At 41.4% G+C, this 22,710-nt stretch overlaps 3 protein-coding genes across 9 annotated transcripts in view; all 3 read right to left on the bottom strand.

Annotated features, from left to right (window-relative positions):
• Positions 1-546: 546 nt before the first annotated feature.
• LOC117228802 (pyridoxal-dependent decarboxylase domain-containing protein 1) lies at positions 547-5,934 on the bottom strand. Its single transcript, XM_033484805.2, has 10 exons — positions 5,799-5,934; positions 5,492-5,677; positions 4,256-4,669; positions 3,904-4,185; positions 3,760-3,831; positions 3,443-3,679; positions 3,022-3,366; positions 2,646-2,931; positions 2,319-2,576; positions 547-2,247 (listed from the first exon to the last, which is right to left on the bottom strand). The coding sequence occupies exons 1-10, from the start codon at positions 5,862-5,864 to the stop codon at positions 1,997-1,999; spliced, it is 2,397 nt and encodes a 798-aa protein (XP_033340696.1). The 5' UTR covers positions 5,865-5,934; the 3' UTR covers positions 547-1,996.
• Positions 5,935-6,413: 479 nt separating this feature from the next.
• Positions 6,414-7,759, bottom strand: mRpL12 (mitochondrial ribosomal protein L12). Its single transcript, XM_033484806.2, has 4 exons — positions 7,579-7,759; positions 7,163-7,460; positions 6,941-7,069; positions 6,414-6,877 (listed from the first exon to the last, which is right to left on the bottom strand). The coding sequence occupies exons 1-4, from the start codon at positions 7,638-7,640 to the stop codon at positions 6,761-6,763; spliced, it is 606 nt and encodes a 201-aa protein (XP_033340697.2). The 5' UTR covers positions 7,641-7,759; the 3' UTR covers positions 6,414-6,760.
• A 2,509-nt stretch (positions 7,760-10,268) lies between these two features.
• The window catches only part of step (cytohesin steppke), a 148,364-nt gene continuing 135,922 nt past the window's right edge, over positions 10,269-22,710 (bottom strand). For 5 of the 7 annotated variants that reach the window (XM_076521309.1, XM_076521314.1, XM_076521315.1 and 2 more), the window contains 4 exons: positions 22,299-22,409; positions 17,950-18,181; positions 16,780-16,849; positions 10,269-14,763 (listed from right to left, as the gene is read on the bottom strand). In XM_076521309.1, the coding sequence (XP_076377424.1) occupies positions 14,676-14,763; positions 16,780-16,849; positions 17,950-18,181; positions 22,299-22,409 (501 nt within the window). In that variant the 3' untranslated portion in view covers positions 10,269-14,675. Of the gene's footprint in view, positions 14,764-16,779; positions 16,850-17,949; positions 18,182-22,297; positions 22,410-22,710 lie in introns of all 7 variants that reach the window. The other 2 variants (XM_076521311.1, XM_033484636.2) reach the window with 1 other exon arrangement.

Here is a 22,710-nt window from a genome sequence, read left to right as displayed (position 1 = left end):
GCGGTGACGCCATGGGGGACACCGGTGACCGGCGCGCCCAAATTGATAGAAATATATCTAATTTCAAACAAATGTCAATATCTAAAATTTTGTATTATCACCATCGTCAATTCATTTTGTATTATCACCATCGTCAGTGACCCTTGTCGCAATTAACATGTCAAACATGGTTATACACTGTAACTTATCTATTGCAGATAATATTTCAGCATTATACGTATCACATAAAAGAAAATTCATCGTGGCGCCACGGACAATTTCTGTAAAACCGGCGTGGCATTCAACGTGTTAATTAATTCGTGTGAGAGAGAAACTATCAATGTTGGTAGCGCAAAGTTATCGAGTTATAGGATTCTTTCGAATTTCTTCGGAACCCCGAAAATATCTTAGAATCGCAAGTATTTTCATTTCTGTGCTGCCCCTAACGTTACCAATGACTCAGATTCGTAAGTGCGCATGTACAAATGATTTGAATTCAAATTGGCCCTTGTAATATTGACATAAAGTAAGAAAAATATTTAGCAGAAATATGAAAACAATGCCGGCTTACACATGAATTATTTTATTTGATGTAATACTTTATTACAACAGTTTGGTACATAAATATACATACAGCTTAATTTCTTTTTTGTTTACTTAATCGTATCTGTCAACAGTTTACCGAGTACTATGATAATGCGAACATTTTATCAGTGTTGTTTAAATTTGATGGAAGAGTTCCATGTAAATTACATACCATTAAATAGCAACAATTCTTGCCGTAGATCTAACAATCGAACTGCACAGTGTTTGGACCGATTCGATGCCCCAAATGCTTTGCAGTAATCTTGCAAGTGTCTCTTTGGTTAGTTGTTACTTCGATTTCCGAACATTGTTCTTCATTCAACCAGTATCGTATTTTTTCTTTTTTTTTTGTTCTGTCAAAAAGATTTCGAACCAATTTCAACGCTCGTAACGACGTCGTATAATATGCTCCATGCAATCACAATTTTTTTTTTTGTTTTGTCGCAACCATTCATACGTTGTGCTTTAGGAGAGAATAAAATTCGTGTGTGTACGTTATCGTTTTGAACGAAGGCTTTTGTTGAGGAAAAAAATAACCAACCGTGGAAAGAGCGAGTAATTTTGTAAAACTTACTCGAAGACACGTGTGCACTTAATGAAGCGTAAAGTTCTATTGCTGGAAACTTAGTCACTTCGTTATACTTCTCATTTTCATTAATAAACTGTTGTTATTCACTGAATTGACGAAGGTCAAAGTCATTGACTTTCAAGATTGTATCAAGATATTAGCTTGACGAACAGACTGTAGATGTTCAAATCTACTTATGTACATAATCAAATAAAATAGAACCCTTAAACGAAGATTTCCATTTGGATCAACCAAAGTTTTATCTCCTTTCTTATTTAATTAGGTTCCTATTAGAGGAAACCATTTTTCTGTTTAGTACCTAATCTTATAAAATACAAAAATTGGGCCCGAACGAAAATTAACAGTATAAACAATATAAAAATGTTTGCCCTCTGGAACATCCACAGTCTACCAGCATAACAAATCACTGCCTATTGTGCTGCAAGAGATATTCGAACGATAGACAGTATTGAGATACTTCTTATCGAGTCCAGAATGCTTTTGCTTGTTGCATCAGTCTAATAAGTACACAAGCCACATTCGTCAGACCAGAGCTTTCAGAAACTAGAGCCTCGAATTGAAACAGGTGAAGAGAGAAGAATGCGGTCGATGGGACATGATGAAGAAATAACGTAAAATACTTTATTCAGAATAGAATGACAAAGTAATGGCGTGTTTACCTCGATCGAGTTACCAAGCTCTTCGACGCATGCTTTAGGGACTAATGCTTTGCTCTGCGAGTGTAAACTGTTAGCGTCTGCAGGAAAACGTTCGACCGTTTCGTCCGTAGTTATTTGTCAGCCGTCGAGCCCACTCGGACTTGGCTGTGAATTTCTGTCGATCAACGGTATCGTTTCATGTTTACTACGACTTCACTTCGCCGGATTCCTCTTTCACCTGCGGGTGGGAGACGGCGTTCGTGATCACAGAAATACTTTTGCCGCTTTGCAAACTGGAATGACTCGACGACCGACTGTGGCTTTGACTCCCGGCACCGACCGGGGTCTGTACTAAAGGCTGCGGGGGAGTTCTAGCACCGGATCCATTTATCACCGTAGTATTGGGCTGCAACTGCATGTGGTACTTGTATATGTTCTCTGTGCTTTCAACAACCCCTACAATCGGAACAAATATTTTAGTCGATTGGACGTACAGTTTCTATATTGCATTAGAGCAGGATATCTACCAGCTTGGAGATTCAAACTACGTCCACGAACTCCAGTTTCCTTCGAAGGAGGGCTCCACCAATTTACGAAGGTTCCTACCACAGGCACGTGCCTCAATATACCTTCCTGCCACATTTTCTCCGCGTTTTCCCTCTCTAAATCTGTCTGAGCTGCCTCGATGCCACGTTTCACCACCTCGGATATTGTTTCCAACAGCTTGGAGCTAGCCTCCACTTCTTGACCGACTTTTAAGACTAAGGATAGTAGCTCGGCTACATCTGTGAAAGCAAGGAGTTAAAATTTCTCGTGCCACGCATTTGGGAATGTAGCTCAAGGTCGACAGTTACCTGTCTCCTGTGTAACCATTCCGAATCGCACGCAGGCCAAACCATCGCCACCTTCTCCCAAAGAAAACGCTGCATCTGTGCTTCGTAAAGCTTCGACCAATTGCGTATTTAATCTATTCAATTCGTCTTTCGCCTGGTCCGTCATCACGTGGATCCAGGTAGGAGGAGCATAGCGAACGCCGCCTAGGCCTGCCCAATCCGGCATCTCAACTAAATGCAACGAATCGTTCTCCGACACTAACTTTACAAATGTTTCTTTATGCTCCACCGTCGCCAGCAGTATTTCCTGTTGGCCAAGCGATAAGAATTAATTTATAAAAATGCGATTAGGTTGCATTGGTAACCGCGTGCAGTTATCAATAAGATATAGACTCACTATTTGTTGTTCAAGGCAGGCGACCACATTATCTATATCGTTGCTAGACGGTGGTTCCTTCGGGTTCTCCAACGGGCAAATACGGATCGCGACTCCATGGTTCTCGATTTCGCACAGCTCTATTTGTACGTTTTCGATGTCTCTTTGCAGTATCTGTCCCAGCCATGAGTTCAGCTTGTCGTAGTAAGGCGGGACGGGTTCTGTTGACTGGGGGTCCCTATCTGCAGGCACGAATTGAAACACTAATGCGCTCGCCACCGCCTCGAATATTTGTGGATTGTTCACCGGGTTCGATAACAGTTCGTTTATCGTGTAAGAGCCTGTTTCACCTCCCGGTGGTTGACTCTGAAGCATAGAGAAATTGAAATGAGCACCCGATCAGAAAACACGATTGAAATCACAATCTTTTTTTCAAAATTACCAATATCCTTATGCAATTGAATTTCTTGATCGTATGGTACAAGTCCTCCACAGCCAAAAAGCATCTCTTCAACCTGTTATATACACCATCCCGACCTAATGCTTGTAAAGCAGCCCACAGAGGCAACGTTGGCAGACGTCTCGATAAAGAATCCGCCATTAAACCCGACACCAGAGATAACGTTGTGTCCCTCGGTGTCGGTCGACCACCCTTTGTGTCTGTTAATCTGTACAACGTCTGTATATGCGGATTAAGGATCATTTTCTTCGCTTTAAACGTTTCTATCGACTTTGTCATGCTTTTGTTTAAAAGGATACAACTACTGGCAAAGATGGTATACCGAGCCAAATACCCAAGGGTAATGTGATACTGTCTGCTATCTTCGAGGGCTGAAAAATAAAAAATTCTTCCATGTAGTCAATGTTACAAAATGAATTATCAGAAGGATAACAAAATCATACCAGATCTTTCGCTGAATTATTCAAAGCTAACGCGGCCAACGAGTGTCCCCTGAGATGGAGCCAGACATTGTACTTATCGCAAATAGCACGCAGCCTGGCGATATTATCGCAGTGTCCAGTTAGCACAGAGCCGGCCTCAGCGAGCACGAGAAGCGGCGTCACACTATTTGATTGCGTGTCCTCGGCTAATCGTCGTTCCAAGGCTGACACGTCCATACTGTATCTTGACCCAAACATCGTGTTATGGGGGATGGGTCTTACACAGTGAAGCGGCAAAGAAAGCTGCAATATACATGTTCTTAAAATCAGTAATCCGAATGTATTCATTAATCAGATACAGAAAATGTAGTACCTGTTTGCATAGATGTTGGACCACGCCTAAAGGCGCGGCCACCGAACTGTAAATTAATGGCGGCGAGGCTGCGAGGGCAGTGAAGCCCTCGTCCATGTAACGGGGGTACTTTCGATGCAAGGCTAGCCTAGTGACCCTGATCAAGCCTTCCAGGTGATCCTCGTGGAACGAGGAGGCACAGTCGACGAAACGAAAGATGTGGCTTAGCCATCGGGTTGTGTCAGCGGCCAAACGGCCGGCTAGCTTCTGAGCATGAGATTTCGGAAGTGCAAGGGCGTAAGCAGATACCGTGTACGTTATTAATGCTAATTTCGCCGATTCTGATAACGTTGGCAGGGCGGTGACTTGGCTCGCTGATATTTCTGTCGAACCGTCTTCTGTTGCTTGTGGACCATCTTCGTGGATTACCAAATCCTGCAAATTATTCGTCATTGATATCTTGGTTCTGATATTACCCAAAAAATAAAATGTTTAATTACATGTTATCGACTATACAGATATTACACATCCAATACCAGACATGTTAAAGCGACTTCGTATCCATTAGAATCTGAGCATCGCTATACTATAAAATTTGTATTAATTTAGCGATAACAAAAGAAGCGGGAGTTGATCTGATATTATCGTCGGTCTCCAATAAATTCTGAGAAGGATGTACGCTAATACACTTAAAGAGGAGAAATGTCTCACAGGATGCCGTGTGATCTTAGGTGTAAAAAATGTTACAATGTACAATTATGTAGTTACGTTTATTATTAATGAGCTCAGCACTTGCTGACTTGTTAGTCCATAATTACTATGGAAATGAGTTCTTTATTATCAGTTCTATATAGCGAACAATGACAGTAATTATTCTTGGTTAACACAATAGTACATTGCAATGGATTAGAATTTTTAACAGAAGTGGGTAAATAGACATCCCAGTCTAGGACTCCTTAAATGAACTCCAAACACCGACCCTTTGAACCCTTATACTATTTCAAATTTCTCTTGGTAACATAGTAAACATTACTGCAATAATCGAACGTGTCGATGATGAGTGATTGAACGAGCTGGAATTTTTCAGATATTTGAAAATTGGCGCTGCTAGGACACCCCAGTGGCAATCAACCAACTCGTAAGACCACGTGATGGCCGCTCGCCGAAATTGATGAACATGAGAGCCAATCAATGAGCGAGTCTAATGGAATCGACCAATGAGGGCAAAGTAATGGCTTCTGCTAGCGTTGTATTTACCTGGATCAAAGTTAATATTTCATCCGGGTTTTTCGACTGCGAGAGAAAACCTGAGGGGTTGTTCCAAGTGGTCCCACCGCCGTCGGCTGCCTTGACGACGGCTTCCTCGAGCCTCGATATCACCTGCGAGGCCTGAAACTCCAGCGCAGCGACTTCGTTCGACGCGGACCCACCTCCGGCACTGATCTGTCAAAATCACAGAAAATGTGACTTGAATTATAGAGTCACTTCGATCACTATTTCTCTCGGCACTTCGAAAGGCACTATTACGTTATCGAGCACTGTCCTGATCACGACTGTCACGAACCTCAAGTATATTTTGCGCTATACTTTCCATCGTCGCTTTATCGTTTGTGTCAGTCTCCTCGGCCATCGTGGCAGTAGTCGTCGTGGCGCAGTGCCGTCGCACATTCGTCCCTGCTACAGCGGCCGTTTGATGAAACAAAAAAATTTCTGATGGTTTCCCCCCTCCTTGGACTGAAATAGAACTCCTGTAACCGAATGCACTTGGAATCGCAATTTCTGCACTCGTCGAATTTTTCCAGGGGTTTGATAATGCCCGGAGGAGCCGATCATACGCAAATGAAGATTCTAAATGTAATTGCTACGGCCCTTATTTTATCGATACAACTGTTATCGCAGCGCCAGTTGTTGAATTCGTCGATCAGCTTGAAACACATTGTTTAGCATATAGTCTTATCAAACCAGCTGTCTTTAAATAAGAATATGTGAATAAACAATTAGATGGCTGATGAATTTATTGCTAGGATAAAGTAGCACCGAGATATTGTAATCGATGGAGTTAAAAACGTTCGGCGCAGATTCAGTTCTGTACGATCTGCGCCGCTTCTTAATATTTGGTTCTTCGTTACCTTGAATTAGAGCTTTTACTACTTGGATCTAAATTAAGTAAACATTCGAATAGGATTTAGGATTTCACTTTATTACTTTTTGGCTTAATACAATTTCATGGTATTTTATGTACAAATATATAACAATTAACTGAATTATGTGTACATCTTCGATGCAGCGAATATTGTCAAAATAATATGAGAAATAATGTAACAATCGATTCACATAACATAAAGTGTGTACAAAAATGGTTTTACCTATGAAATGCACAATAATGTAAACGATATTTATCTAGATTATGAAACAAGATGACCATTGTAATCTTAATCGATTTCAAAGATATCAAAAAATACTATCAAACCTCTTAAGTGATCTCCTGAATGCTTTATAGTATTTACATAAACTAATGTTCGACAATTACTCGATTACCACAGTACCGCCTACACTTGTAATGGTGTCTTTCAATTTCTCCGCTTCATCCTTCATAATGTTTGCTCGTAGTACTGCTGGGATACTATCAACGAATTTCTTAGCCTGTTAAAATAAAGCAACAAATGATTTCTTGAAAAGGTTTCATAAATAAAATAGTTGCATTACCTGCACAAGATTGCAATCTGGTAATATATTCTTGATTTCCTTTATTAAAGCAATCTTCTTCTTTTCGTCAAAGGCTGTTAGCTTAACTGTAAACGATGATTGTACTACTTGTGGTTCCGCTTCTTCTTCCTAAAATTATGTACAAATGTACAGATGTGTTTCCTTATGCTGTGAAGTTGTTATGCAATTATTATTCAAATGCTCTGTATATTTATACAATACCTCGACAGGAGCTGCGCCGATGAAACCACCCATTGGCATCATAGGTGCATCTGGCAAGTTCAATCGTTTTTTCAACAAATCACTCAATTGTGCTACCTCTATCAAATTCAAAGCAACAATCTGATTAGCAATTTGATCAATTTTTGGACTAATTTCTGCTTCATTGATAGGTGCTACCAAAGGAGAAGCTGTTGGCTCGCTGGTAGTCGCAGCACTAGTAGCAGCACTAGTGGCAGCACTAGTAGCAGCACTAGTAGCAGCACTAGTAGCAGCAGCTGCTTCAGTTTGTCGAACAATGCTAAAATAAACGTATAAACAATGATAACTGTTGAACCTTAGAAAACGTATTCAAAAGCGAGGTTATGTAATCACGTTTGTCTAAACACATCACGCATTTAAAAGACGACAACTCCTACCATTTATGAAATTGACGAATCTGATGAATGTTTCGCCGAGAAACGAATCGTAGTGAATTCATTATGTTTATTATAATTGAAATACAAGTATAATTGGAGCAGTATATGAAAAATCACGAAATGCCGATGATACAGTAATGCCTCAGCATAGTAAACCAAGGCGTGCGCAATCAGCTTACAATTATGAAGCAGTACAGAAACTGCTTCTCCTCTGATTGGTTGACGCTTCACAACTAAACAGTGCTGCCCTCACAGTTTCAGACAAAGAGAGAAAGTGACGAGTGAGCAAGAGAGCATGACATCAGCACAACTACAAGCGAAACAAGTCACACCGACGACCAATATAGCTTGTCTCACTTTACCATGCTTGCGATCTCACTCTATTCGCGCATGACCAATAAGAGAGCTCGGCTGGCGCGCGGCGGCCCAGCCAACGAGTGCACAGAGCCCAGTTCCGCTCATTGGCTCAGCCGTCTCGCGCCAAATGATCTCACCTCTGATTGGTCACTGTTTTTCGTGAATAACTCGTAAACGAAGCCGCGGATTGCATTTTCGCTAAGGAAAAAGTGGCTTGAAATGACCTTATGAATCCCCTACTTTCGGATTGCGAGACATTTTTGGGACACCCTGTATTTGGCGCGATATTCGACTTGTACTTTTCGCCCCGTAGGATTCTACGTCTTGAAATGGCAATCATTTCTACAATTTAATTATCTACAACTCAATTAATCTACACTTCGATATTAAAGCGTCTCTGCTAGTCAACGTAAACCTCTGCAAACTAATATACGTACATGGTTTTTTTCTATGTGTGGGTCCCCGTATTAAGCCCGTATTAAGTAAATGGAGCTCGAGTCCCGCCGCCCAATCCAGCACCTCCCGGCCCCTCGGGTTCGTCCTGGGGAACCCCAAACCTCAGCTTTGGAGTTGAAGTCCCCCAGGACTAGCACCGAACGGAGTTGGCAGCGTGAGACGCATCTTCCTACCCCGTTCAGGTACTGCTTAAAAGTATCGAGGAACCAACTGAGAGGCGCATAGATCGCCACAAAAAGTCCTGGAAACGGTTCCATAAAGTTCTAGAAACAGTTCTAAAATTTTCTGAAAACAGTTTTAAAAAGTTGAAAAAACATTTCTAAAAGGGGCCAATCAACTCAGCGGAAAGAAGCGTATGTGGCAAGCCACCCTTGCGAGGAGGTAACGGTAGAGGTCATACTTACCGACATAGCGATACGAAATCATGGGTTTAGGGATTGCACTCTGTTCGATATTTATCGGTATTATTCGAAGTGCGCGAATGTCATACTTCATGAAAGGGGACCCTATTCCCCGTCCCCTCCACGGGCGCTCCCGTGATTCGGAAGCCCCTGAGCGATCTTAATACTAATAAACTAACAAGGCAGACAATTATAAAGACGCTCGCTTGCACGCACTACGGAAACTTAACACCTTACCGACCAATAGCCTGCTAATCGGGTTCTTGTGTTCAACGCTTACCGACCGGTAGCCTACTAATCAGCTTCTTCTTCCCAGCACTTACCGACCGGTAGCCTACTAATCAGTTTTTTGTTCCCAGCACTTACCGACCGATAACCTATAAATCGGCGTTTTACTTCGACCAGTTGCCTTCGAGTGTCACGGCAACCGATAATGTGTTATCCACTATTGAGATGAAAGTGTTAGATTGAATTATTGTAAGTATTATACAATTTTTTACGTATTACATACCTTTTGCGTTGAATAAAATGAATAAAATACATTAGATAAGTATTGGTTAAGGCTAATTTCATGAAAATATAAAAATGTTTAAAAAAATTACCGTGTAATAACAGAAGGCGAATAATATATAAAATAATATTAAATAAAGTTTGATTTAACATTTCTATAACATCTGCTGCTTTATTATATATTTATTAATTAAATTAGGCATACAGGGTGTTACGCCTAACTGAGAACAGTGAAATATCTCGAAATAGATCGAAGCTACGAAAACAATGTTTATACAAAAAGTGTTCAGTATAAGGAGACGTTTTAGGTAATATCAATAATTTTTTTATCGACATGATGGTGAATGATATTTCAAGGTCAAGTTGATTTTTTTAAATGAGACCATACATTTTTTTAGTCATATTACGATAGCTGGTTTCAATACGAATCCAATATTGTATTATTTCTTTCAAATAATCAGAAATTAGAAGCAATTAAATTTACAACAGTAATTTCCGTTCAACGGATTGTGCAACTTTGCTTTTCACGAGGCTGTTCGAGCGATAATCGAAGCCGTGCGCGGGACTGTTGTGTTTCGCCGCAATACGACTCTGCCATAAAATTTACCGCCTGGCGGGCTAAACGTACGACGGATTGATACGTCTATTACCGGTCCGAAGTTTCGAGTCAGTTACCGATTTTGAGGAAAATTGCATCGTCCGCTGAATTCTCTATTTAAATCTTTCGAGCTGGATAACATTTCAGTTACGAGTACAGTGATTTCTCCCGGAAATGTTCGGAGATCGGAATTGAAACTGGCAGATCTGAGAATACTAAGTCGCGATTCTTCGCGTTTTTATAGAAACTTGGGGCAGTCGGCAAAATAGGCAACTGCCTGAATGTACATTAATAAACCTATTCATTTAATATTTGAAAGCTAACCAAGTTAGAAAGGCTGAAAGAAGAAGTCTTTTAAATGCCGTTAATTTTCTTGTACGTTTCTTACGAAATGGAAATATTTATTGTGTTTAAATTAATACATGTAAGGTCGTAGATACAGATCATTATGAATACATAACAGTTATCGAGTGAAAATAATATACAACGAAATGTACAATTTTTCTGTTATAAAGTACAGTTCTTTATACAATTCTCAGACTGAATTAAGTGTCCTACTAACACCCAAGCTCTATGATAGTCATCTACCGTCCATTCAAATATTTGTTCAGAATAGTAAACTTTAAAATTACTCTGCACATCGGTTTCTGTGTTAATTTTCACCCATAAAGTTCCACATTAACTTTTGTACCAGACTGTCGATTAATTAATGTTAATATTTCGTTGTCTCATGCTTCGTGATTATCAGAGCTCGATGTATTAGTAGAGACACTCGAACCAGTCCTTCTAATAGAATATAAATTATATTACATCAACTGACAAACAATATTCCAAGGGAACATGACACGGGGGACGTTAACGAATTAACGGAGTGTATCGTCTAAAACCTAACTTTACACAATTCCTAACGATTCATGGACCAGTAGTTTTTTCTTCTTCTCATTTTTATGTCTAAATTCGTCGCTGCCGTTGCAGCAAGTGTGGAAGTAAGGAGACTGTCCACAGATAAATATTAATATTAAAGGACAAACAATGACCATGGTTACACCTTGAACGGTTAAATTGATCTTTGCAGGCAGTAGAAAAACGAGAGAGAAACGATTCTGTATAAAGTTGATCCAAGGACGGGTCGATGGCCACGAAACAATTGTCTGTCAAAACACGAGAAACTATTTACGGATATAGAAAAATCCACCGTTCTTTTTATCGTTCTCGACTCTCTACCCATAAATACAGCGTGACATTAAAAAATCTTATGCCCTATTTTTTTTTTTATCCTTTGCCCTATATAATTATTTCTGCGTTTCGTTATTGTAATGTATCGTAATAAGGCGTTTTCGATGTCCGACATTTTTTCCTTGTACGTACACAGCAAAATGAACCTAAAACCGTTGATACTTTTTCGTTACCTCACATGCACACACAAGACGGATCCGCTGTTACGACTAGCTTGAACAAGGTCTCAAAAGGCACCCGCATCTTTTTCTTTTGTCCTTTCTTGGCTTTTCTGTCATTTGTTTATGCATCGGCGTAGAGCGAGGGACAAAAGTTTTTATTTTATATCGTAATCTATTCGTAGAGGAGATTACTATGTCTTGACAATGTACAAACAGTTCTGCCTCACAGTATACCAGCGTTCCTCAATGATTCTTGCTGTTAACACTAGTGGACGTATACAATTCGATCAATTCATATAAATGCTTCTCGATTGCATTTTATTTGCATTATCGAATAAGAACAGTATCACTGGTAAATTAATTCAAGTTTGCTTGTTGGAACTGGAATTAATATACAAGCTTCTATCTATAATTACAAAAGTAAAAACTTATAGGCAATCAAAGAAATAAATAAATACAAATAAAGTACAGTCCAGCATGATTTATATGGTTTGATTATTTGCACATTCGTTGTGCTAGCAATTTCTAGGGTATAAATTTATTTCTGCTGAGAAGGACATTATTATACCAACAGGAACCATTGAGAGTCACTGTGCGAAACCCGACTGGTTTTAAGCTTGCTAAGATCCAAGGTAACTGTGAAACTGGAAGGTATCTACGTTTAGAAAGTTCTTAATCCGAAGACGGATCTGTAAATTCTGCTTATTCTACAAATGAGGAAACTATTGCGAGTATAATGATGCGCTACACGGTATAAAGGAATATTGAAAACTTCTGGTACACCGATCGACTAATCTGAGACACGTTTGTGATAGAAAACAGTTTTACGAATACCATTTCTGACTAGTAATAATGAATATACTTTGAATTATAAAAAGGTTGCTATTATCCAAAGAGACCATTATCAAATTGAATTTAAAAAACTGTCTCAAAAGTCTGCAGTTACATCGTATTTATTTTTCGTCTATGATTTACCGACGAACAGAGACCAAAGTAACTTCGAAATACGGAGAATGTCAAAATTATGTTGACACTTAAATATTTTAAAAAACAGTATTTCCGAACAGGTTGAATAATTGTCTTTTTCTTTTCTCATTTCAAGGGTTGACATCATTTTAACATGCTCCGTATATTCATGCGAGTTTCTTTGCCTGGAATAACTGGATATTGTCCAGTTTAGCACTTACCATTGGTCGAAAGTATGGGCTAAGAGTTACAGTCGATGAAAAATACTAATTCATGAAGATTGTATAAGTGTTTATAAAAGAGGAAGATTATAAGGAAAAAATGGTATCTTAGCAACAAGAGAAATATTGAGCGACAATAGGAAACCTGATATGGCAATATGCAGCTATTACAATACGACTATTAAATAGTTACACTCAATGCATTTATAAATAAATTACGATGCATTTAATTTCGCATTACTGCTAACGTCTCTGTTGGGTACAGAAACACTAATGGATCCCATACTTTCGACTTGTACATTATATGAAAAAGTCTGTACTGTTAAAACTTGCTCATGCTATTCCAGGGACGCAGGCTCGTGATCGGATCTCATCAAGATACTATTCTGTGTTACTTGCTTTTTAAATTGCCTGCCCTATCGAAACTAATTATATTGCAGTATGTATAATATGTATGTATAATGCCCGAAGCTACGTGCCCCGCGCCGCAATATGTATATTTATATATATATGTATATGTTTATATCTATATATATAAATATATGTATATCCCAAACGAAAGGAAAACGATGTCGTTTCTAGCCTACAGTCGCATAATTGGCTAATTATGCCATACCTACGAACCGCACAATAATGTACGGCCCAAGAGAATTTCTGGCATATCAAGGAAACATATTACCTAGTCTTATCTACACACGCTCCATTCTCGTTCTTAAATAAATACACGACTATCACATTAATACACGCGTCTCACCGATTCGCATCTCGCGCTTTTAACGTTGGCTAACAGTCATCTCTCAAAGGACATCTCATTCGATGACAGTAACAACGAATATCCGGTGATTGAAAAAGCGAGAAATCTGGGACTAATCAGTTTGACCCGTTTGGACATAGTTAATAGTTTGTTTACTGTCGACTACACTTCATAGGTTTGCGAAGAATAACAATTGCGGGCTTCTTAATAAAAAAGCGATAAGTTTTCTCGTGTAACGTAGGACTTGTGTGTAAGAAAAAGAAAATTGTTAAACTTCTTTTCCGGTACAGATAAAGTGTTAACAACTGAACCTATTAACTTATGTAGACGGGTCTCACTTTCTTGGATATGAATTAACAAATTCTTCGTTAACAATAACAGACAGAAACCGATGTCCTACGAAGCAACGCTTCCAGTTAGCCGCGAGTCATTGTTCCATACGAATTTCTTGCCCCTTTTCTTATAGCAAAAAGCTCACGAAACGGTACAAAATACATATTTCACGTCTCCGACCGATTTGATAAAGCTGCCTGAAAATGGGGACGGTTTTCACCCCGTTTCCATTGTTACTCTTAGGGCTCTTGCTCAATTTAGAGTAGTACAATTTGTCTCATACAATTTTAGACACTAGCTCTAATTCAGTTTCGGACACCCGAGTACTCGGATTCAATTTCGGTAAAACGAGTGGTCTCACGATCTTTATGCAAAAATCGAAATTACTCGAAGCAACTTAAATAAGCGAAAGTCGGATGGAAATGTATCTTTGCTTTAAAGAATCTTTGCAAGCTAGATATTAAAAGCGGAGGATCCGATATTACGATAACGAACGATCCAAGTACTCGAATATCCAGGTAAGCAATAAGAGCCTTAGTTTCTTTCGATTCGATGCGCGTCACACTTGTCTAAGGGCTTTCAGCTTTGGCTCTAAGGGAGAGCAACGGTGCGAGAACAGTTTCTACGAAAATGAAAAAATCCCGAGTGTCTCCTATGGGCCCTCTACCCGACAAGCATCCGCGACGGCCGGAGCTGCGGACCTGTCCTCGAACATGTGCAACAACCTAATCCCCTTCGTCGTCTCCTTTGGAGACGTCCTCTGTTCGAGTCTAGCTCCGGATTCGTTTAAATAATACACTAGGCCCCTAAAGCGCAGCTCGTTCCTATTAGAAAACGCAACGGCATACGACTCTCAGTCAAACAGCATCGCCCCTTCTTTCGAGATCGTCCTCGGACTCGCTGAGGATGATACTTCGCCAGCGACCTTGAACGTGTCCTTCCCCATTCGCGAGATCCTCGGCGCGCGCTTCTTCTTGCTCGATGGACCTCTCCTTTGTCCACGTTTGATTGTACTTCCACGATCCTGTGCCGATCACGCAGGCTCGTGAACAGACAGTCTTGTGTCTCGCCAAGCTTCTCACGAAGCTGTGTCCAATGCGGCACTTAGCTCTTCGAATGAACATTCGTCTTCTGCGCCTTTTTCTTCCGCGCTGCCAGCATGTCGTAGAACGGATTGTGCGATATGCTTTGCCTGAAATTAATGAACCGCATCGAATTAGAATTGGCTGGAATTTAGAGGGGAAATATACATATATAGGGTGTCCCAAAAATGTCTCGCAATCCGAAAGTAGGGGATTCCTCAGGTCATTTGAAGCAACTTTTTCCTTAGCGAAAATGCAATCCGCGGCTTCGTTTACGAGTTATTCGCGAAAAACAGTGACCAATCAGAGGCGAGATCATTTGGCGCGAGACGGCCGAGCCAATGAGCGGAACTGGGCTCCGCGCACTCGTTGGCTGGGCCGCCGCGCGCCAGCCGAGCTCGCCTCTCATTGGTCAGTGTTTTTCGTTAATAACTCGTAAACGAAGCCTCGGATAAAATTTTCGCAAAGGAAAAAGTTGCTTCAAATGACCTCAGGAACCTCCCATTTCCCGATTGCGAGATATTTTCGGGACACCTTGTAATACTTAATCTAGTCCTATAATTTAGTCCCTCGTCCAGGGTTGTTATCTTCAAAATGTCTAGTCTAAGATAGACAAAATTACGGGTGAACGTCCGTTTAACGCGCAATCCAGTGCGCGACGGTGTGTTTTCTGTTGAAAAACTACTTATACCATTTGTGGACACTGAGAGAGAATGCCCACCATTACGACAGCATTTGAGAACTGTTGCGTGTAGGGTAATCAACCATCGAACGGGACAACTGGACTTGATTTTATAATACTAATTACAAAAATATGTATACTTTTAACCCTTTGCGGACGAGTGTCGGCAAATAGCCGCCCAAGTCTTTTTATCGTTGCGGACGAGTGTCGGCACATAGCCGCCCAAGTCACTTTACCGTTTTTCTTTTATTAATTTATTAATTATTAATATAAATTTATTAATTTAACCGTAGGTTCAGAACGAATTTCAGTTTGTCGAGTCAGTCTTTCAGTGTCAATACCAGAGAAACCAGCAAAGTTTTCCACATTTATAACATTATATCTTATAACATTTTTATTTTATATCCAATACCTGTCGTCCACAGCGACGCTCGCCCGTCGAGCGGCTTCGTCCGCAAAGGGTTAAAACAGATAATTTAGGAAATCCTGGCAGTTTGAAATGATTCTACAATTTGCGAAAGAGTAAACTATTAATTTGTAGTAGCGAACGACTTTTGGGCGCAGAATTAAAGCGAGACTAATAGGAATTGTTCGCATTCAGAGTTCTCTGAAGTTGCTAAACTTCCGAAAATGGTAATTCTGTTCTACGAAAAACCAATAGCTTCTGAGGAATTTGTTAAAATTTGATATCTAAATATATATATAAAATAAATATATAAATATATATATATATATATATTTAATATATTATTTATATTATATATTTAAATAAAAAATAAATATAATAAATATAAATATATAATATAAATATAATAAATATAAATATATAATATAAATATAATAAATATATATATATAATATAAATATAATAAATATATATATATAATATAAATATAATAAATATATATATATATATTTTTTATATAAATAATATATTAAATATATATATATATATATATATATATATATATATATATATATATATAAATTTGATATCTTAAACAAATCCTTGTACATTTTGCGAAAGGATAAACTACTAATTTTTAGAAACAGACACCAATGGGGTATAGAATTAAAGTGGCTTCTAGCGACTATTACTTACTAGTTCCTGCAGATAGTAATTGCACTCGACTAAACGGCCAGTAACTTGCACACGATTTTTTAAAAAAATAAAAAGTTACCGTAGCATTCCGCCTGAAACAGGCTGACGAGTCTCGAATGTGCTTAAAATTCCCCGGACAAAGGCAGAAAATAATTGCACCGGTGGTTTCGCAGGATTCTCCACATGCATGTATACGGGGAACCCGCCACTCTTTTTTTTTTTCTTTTATTAAAAGGTTCAACAGCAGCGTGAAAACGCGGCTAGAAGAACGCGCCGCGGCCTCGCGGCGTTCCCCTCCTTGCTCCCTCAATTATTCGCAAGCCGAACGCAACGGCGACTTACCGCACGCACTTGATCCATTCTTCTTTCTCCTCGTCCGTGGCCGCAGACATTCTGTACACAGTGTGCTTACCTGCGATAAACGAGAAGTAACGGTTAACGGCGTGGTTCTGCTGTAATTACCGGCGCGACGCGAAAAAAAAAAGTAGAGAGAAGAAAAGAAAAAGAGCGCCGCGTTAAATGGCAGCGCGGCACGCACACGTGACTCGATCGCGCGACGTGAGAAAGAGATAATTCTGTTCCCGACGTTCCGCTCCGGCCGCGATGCTCTCCGCTTTTCAACCGCCGGGAATTGAATAGCAAATTGCGGCGAGGATTTGCACGTGGGAACCACCGGCTAAATTTGATCGAGAGCTCGAACAACAACTCGAAGCGGAGAATGCATTTTCATCGTTTCATTTCGAAGCTTCCGGACAAGGGTGTTTAACCCTCGAATGGCGGGCGCCGGGGTCGATTCGGACCCAGAATTACAAAGATTCGATCCGAATTCTAATTTCTAACTAATAAATGGATTAAGAGGTTCCAATCTAGGACAAAGAGGTTCTAATAATATAGAAATGAAAATTAATACGTTCGGTGTCGCGTATGTGAGTCACGTATGGGTGACGCTAATTTTTCACTAGGTACTTGACATTTATTTTTATCGTAATATATCGAACGAATCGAATGTAACTAGGATTTGTAGAACACAAAATCGCTGAGCCAATATTTCCTTTACGGCAAATTTTCACTTTCCAGTTTCGGTGTCATCGATTAACCGTTTGATTCCCAGAGGTTATTCAGAAAACACGGTCGAAAAGTGGCGAACAGCGTGATAGCGCTTGTCTTAATTGATTGCGAAGAGAGCCAAGCGGCGCGACAGCGCTCGTCAAGATTGACAAACGAAACAAAAAGAAAAACAATGAGAAAAAGCAGCTATGCGATGCACGTGTGTCACTAAAGTTTGATCGCGACGCAAGATCTGAACAGCGCGAGCGCGCTGCTTGGGACTCAAACGGTTAAACGACTTTGATATCGTGTGAATTCTTCGAGTTAATATTCGACACTCGATCCGTTAAATCGTAAAGATACGAACGGATCTAGCCGTAGCTGCCATAAACGCGCTCGAAGGTTACAACCCTCGGGTGGTCCATTAAAACTCGCTCGATTAATTGCCACGTCCGTCTATAGTACCTTCGACGACTTTTCCCTCGCTGTCGGTTTTGCACGCCTTGATGAACTCGGACCCGGCGGCGTACAACTCGAAACAGTGCGGCTTGTGCCGATCCTGCACCTCTCGCACCTGAATATTCTCCAACGGTATGATGCCCCGCGGCTCCTTGTCCGTGGTATACTCGAAGTAGTACAGACAGTTGTCGTTCAGTATGAACCATCGTCTCTTCCAGCTTTTGTAACGTCCGCCTGCAACATCGAGTCGACCGTATGTAGCTGAGGATCGATGCACCGATCACAGATGCATTATTTACCTGCTGTCTCCGTCAGGGCAGCAGAGGGACAAAGCGATCCGATATAAGAATATGTTGGTACACAGACTTCTAACGATCGTCTTCTCGTCGGGGTGTCACACTATCGCGGGAACCGCAGCTCCCAAACGGTCTCTCCGCGTCACGATTAGTTTAGCTTCCTAGATCTCTCTACCTTCTCTCGGTTTTCCTAGGTTTCTATAATAGCTATCTAGGCTTTCAGTTTCTAAATCTGTGGTTTCCCTGCATCTTTAACTACCTGGATTTCTAAGCCTCAAACTCCTTAAGCATACCAGTTTCCCCTAGGCTTGCAACCCTGTACACCACCATCAGTTTCCTACGTTGGTTCTCTCTCCTAGACCTTTCTAGCTCCCTCGGTTCCTAGGTTTCTATAATAGCTATCTAGCCCTTCGGTTTCTAAATCTGTAGTTTCCCTGCATCTTTAACTACCTGGATTTCTAAGCCTCAAACTCCTTAAGCATACCAGTTTCCCTTAGATTTCCAACCCTGTACACCACCATCAGTTTCCTACGTTGGTTCTCTCTCCTAGACCTCTCTAGCTCCCTCGGTTCCTAGGTTTCTATAATAGCTATCTAGCCCTTCGGTTTCTAAATCTGTAGTTTTCCTGCATCTTTAGCTACCTAGATTCCTAGGCCTCAAACTCCTTAAGCATACCAGTTTCCCCTAGATTTCCAACCCTGTACACCACCATCAGTTTCCTACGTTGGTTCTCTCTCCTAGACCTTTCTAGCTCCCTCGGTTCCTAGGTTTCTATAATAGCTATCTAACCCTTCGGTTTCTAAATCTGTAGTTTTCCTGCATCTTTAGCTACTTAGATTTCTAGGTCTCAAACTCCTTAAGCATACCAGTTTCCCCTAGATTTCCAACCCTGTACACCACCATCAGTTTCCTACGTTGGTTCTCTCTCCTAGACCTCTCTAGCTCCCTCGGTTTTCCTAGGTTTCTATAATAGCTATCTAGGCTCTCAGTTTCTAAATCTGTAGTTTCCCTGCATCTTTAGCTACCTAGATTTCTACGCCTCGAACTCCTTAAGCCTACCAGTTTCCCCTAGGAAACTTCCAACTCTGTACACCGCCACCAGTTTTCTACGTCTATCCACTTTTCTACGTTGGTTCTCTAGTCTCCTAGACGTCTAATTTCCTAAGCCTCTAGCTTCCTAAACCTTCAGCTCCCCAGGTTTCCAGCTTCCGAGGCCTCTATCTTCCCGCGTCTCTATCTGCTAGCTCGCCAGGTATCTTTCAGCGCCGATGATTCACCGAGGCGCCGTAGTCGAGCCGAAATACCTGGGACCCCTGTATCTAGAACCGCTGACAGTATCCTCGGAATGCGTCCGAATAACGTTGAAAATATTCGAGCGATCCGTGTGGCGCTCGATACGAGGCCGAGAGTTTGGGAGACGCTGTTCCGGGACGTTCTCGCTCGCACCTTCGCGGCGGAATTTTAAATGCTTTATGGACCGTTTCGCTTCTCGGCGTTGCTACCGGGACTCGTTTGCCGAGGCCAGCCTAGCGGATCTTCTCCATCGGCTAGGTCGGACGAGGACGGTCGGTACAGTAATGTCTCTCTAATTGACGCTCAGATTGTCCACGAGAATGGACAATTTGGGGTGAGGAGGTACGATTGTTCGAGCCTTGCGAAAATAATAAAAACGAGCTACGAGCCTCGAATAATCGTATCTCCTCTTCCCAAATTGTCCATTTTTGTGCACAATCTGAGCGTCAGTTAGGGAGACATTACTCTACTCTAGCCTCGACATTAATTCGTCGAACATTGCTTCGCATTGTTCGTCGAAATTTACATACGAGTTTTAATTTTTAGTCGCTCGATCTACCAATTTCCGACCCGAGCCGAGCAGCTTCGAAAATAATCAGGCTAAAACCGAGTCTCGTGTCGCGCAACGGATCACCGCGATTTAAAATTCCGTCACGCTGTCAACCACCCTTCACAGCCGCGACACATCTTCGAGCGTCGGTTCGTACGACGGCCCCCCCTTCTTCCCTCGTCCGTGAATTGATTCACTCCGATCGATCGAGAAGCGACGGGATCGCTAGATCGCATCTAGCGTGTATCTGCATCCTGCCACCATCCGCACGTCACGGAAGCGATGCGTATCGCTTGACGCTCCGTGGGTGGTAGGCTGCCTCCTCGAACATGATGGATCGTGCGAAGAGCGTTACGAGGAGAAAGAGAGAGAAAAGGGAGCGCCCGAGAACGAGGGGGTGGGCTCGATCAGGAAATGAAACAAATGAAAAGTGAATTACAGTGCTCACGGTCGCCCGGCGAAACTGTTCATTGGTATTATTAGATGAAAGAAGTGGGTGAATGGATGCGACCGCGCCAAGGAAAGGAGTAACTATAGCCACCCCTGGAACGCAAACAGCTACGTTCACGCTCGGGCGATCGTAGCCTTTTATCGAGATACAGTAATGTCGCCCTAATTGACGCTCAGGTTGTGCACAAAAATGGACAATTTGAGAAGAGGAGATACGATTATTCGAGCCTTGCGGCTCGTTTTTATAGTTGTTGACAATTCGTAACTGTAAAAACAAACCGCAAACCTCCTCTTCCCAAATTGTCCATTTTTGTGGACAATCTGAGCGTCAATTAGAGAGACATTACTGTACTGGTTAACGCTCGGACGGCGGACGCCGGGTCCACTTGGACCCAGACTTACGAACGTTCCAACGAAATTCTAATTTTGTCGCAGTCGTATATAGTTAATTAACTATTAACCTTTAGCGCTCGAGTACTACCCATCAGCAATTCCGGCACATTTTTGGAGCAAAGCGCCCGAGATAAAGGAAGTCTTATTTCGAGCGGAAAGATTACACGTCCTTGCGAAAGCGTTTGATTTTATTCATTTAATGTTGCTAAGCATAAAAATGGTATCTACTTAACATTGCGCGAGGTCGGTGCATCGACATCGTGAATCGTGACCGAAATTTCCAAGCAGCAAATGCATCCTCATCGAAATGAATAAATTTACTATTAATGATATTCTTCGCAATTCTTAAATAAATATATCCCTCGTGTTCTTTGACGCGATTTATTATAAAATTAGCATCGCGAATCGTCTGTTGAATTCTGTTCGGATACAGAATTATCGAAACAAAAATATCTTTTGCGCGAGTTTGCCGGAATTTTGTTATCGTTAATCTTCACTGGAATCGGCTCGATTGATAATTAAATTAAATTAAAAATTAGTAAATATTCTTCGGACGTTCTAAAATAAAGTTGAACAGCGTTTTTCTGAAAAATATCACTACCAGCAACTCCGACGCATTTTTGGAGCAAAGCGCCCGAGATAAAGGAAGTCTTATTTCGAGCGGAAAAGATTATGCGTCCTTGCGAAAGCGTTTGATTTTATTCATTTTATGTTGCCAAGCATAAAAATGGGCAAAAAATGTTTTAATCGTAATGGTGCACACGCTGAGCACGTTTTCACTACAAATAACAATTGCCAACGTCGACAAAAACATAGCATCTTCGGCGTAATCATGCCTAAAACATTGGGCTCCGCAGCAGAGCCTTCGGATTTACGGAACAAATGTCGAATATCTCCATAGCGGAGCCAACGGAGCGCTAAGGGTTAATATTGAAACTAATAAAAGGATTTTAACTTTGGTCTGAACGGACAGGTAAAGATCGAAATCGTAAAGATTCGAATGGATCTAGCCGCGGCCGCCATAAATGCTCAAAAATCCGCGCCACCCAAAGGTTACGTCAAGGTCGTGCTACGTCGCGTTTCTATGCTCTTACGTCGCGTTATGCTCTTCGCACGATCCGATAAAAGTAAGAAAATACGAAAATTTCGCGAGAGGGACTAGTCTCTGCTGTAAAGGGTTATTGTCACCATTCATCCGGACCGCGGGAATTTCTCAGGCAAGATAGCGCGGCCCGCGACATTCTACGATCAGCCGCGCCCCGCCGACATTCTTTCCCCAGCCACACACAAAAGAGGTTCCGTGTCTCCGCGATCGCACAGGGTCGAGTGACACCTGGTGACACGCGCAGTCGGATTCCCAGCGAACCGTTACCTTGCTTCCAGAGCCAGCCCTCCTTGTCCGGGTTGAAGAACGTGTGCATCAAGTCGTTCCCGTCGTCCTCCGGTATCTTGAACGGCTCCGTCTTTATGCTCTCGTAGAGGCTCTGAAAGGAAACATTCTGTCTTCGAGAAACGTTCAATATTTTCGCGCTGTCCTCAACCCTTCCGCCACGCCAGAATTTCATACATAGAGCGCCGCACCGTGTGCCGCTTCGTCCGCTACGCTATGAACCGCGATAGAATCTCCGCATAAATTGTCCGTTCTCAGAGTCCTCAAATTTCCGGTCAAATTTTCTGTCGCGCGAAAGATCGTGGAGAAACATTAACCTTTTAGGTACGGCTGAATTCTGCGCGAGGCTACTTCTCTGGACGGCAGAGTCTGATATGTACTGTACAGAGTGTCTG

The sequence above is a fragment of the Megalopta genalis genome, chromosome 1 (genome assembly GCF_051020955.1).
Source record: "Megalopta genalis isolate 19385.01 chromosome 1, iyMegGena1_principal, whole genome shotgun sequence".
Taxonomy (NCBI): Eukaryota; Metazoa; Arthropoda; class Insecta; order Hymenoptera; family Halictidae; genus Megalopta; species Megalopta genalis.
Note: the sequence above shows the minus strand (reverse complement) of the source record. Positions and strands in the feature narration are given on the sequence as shown.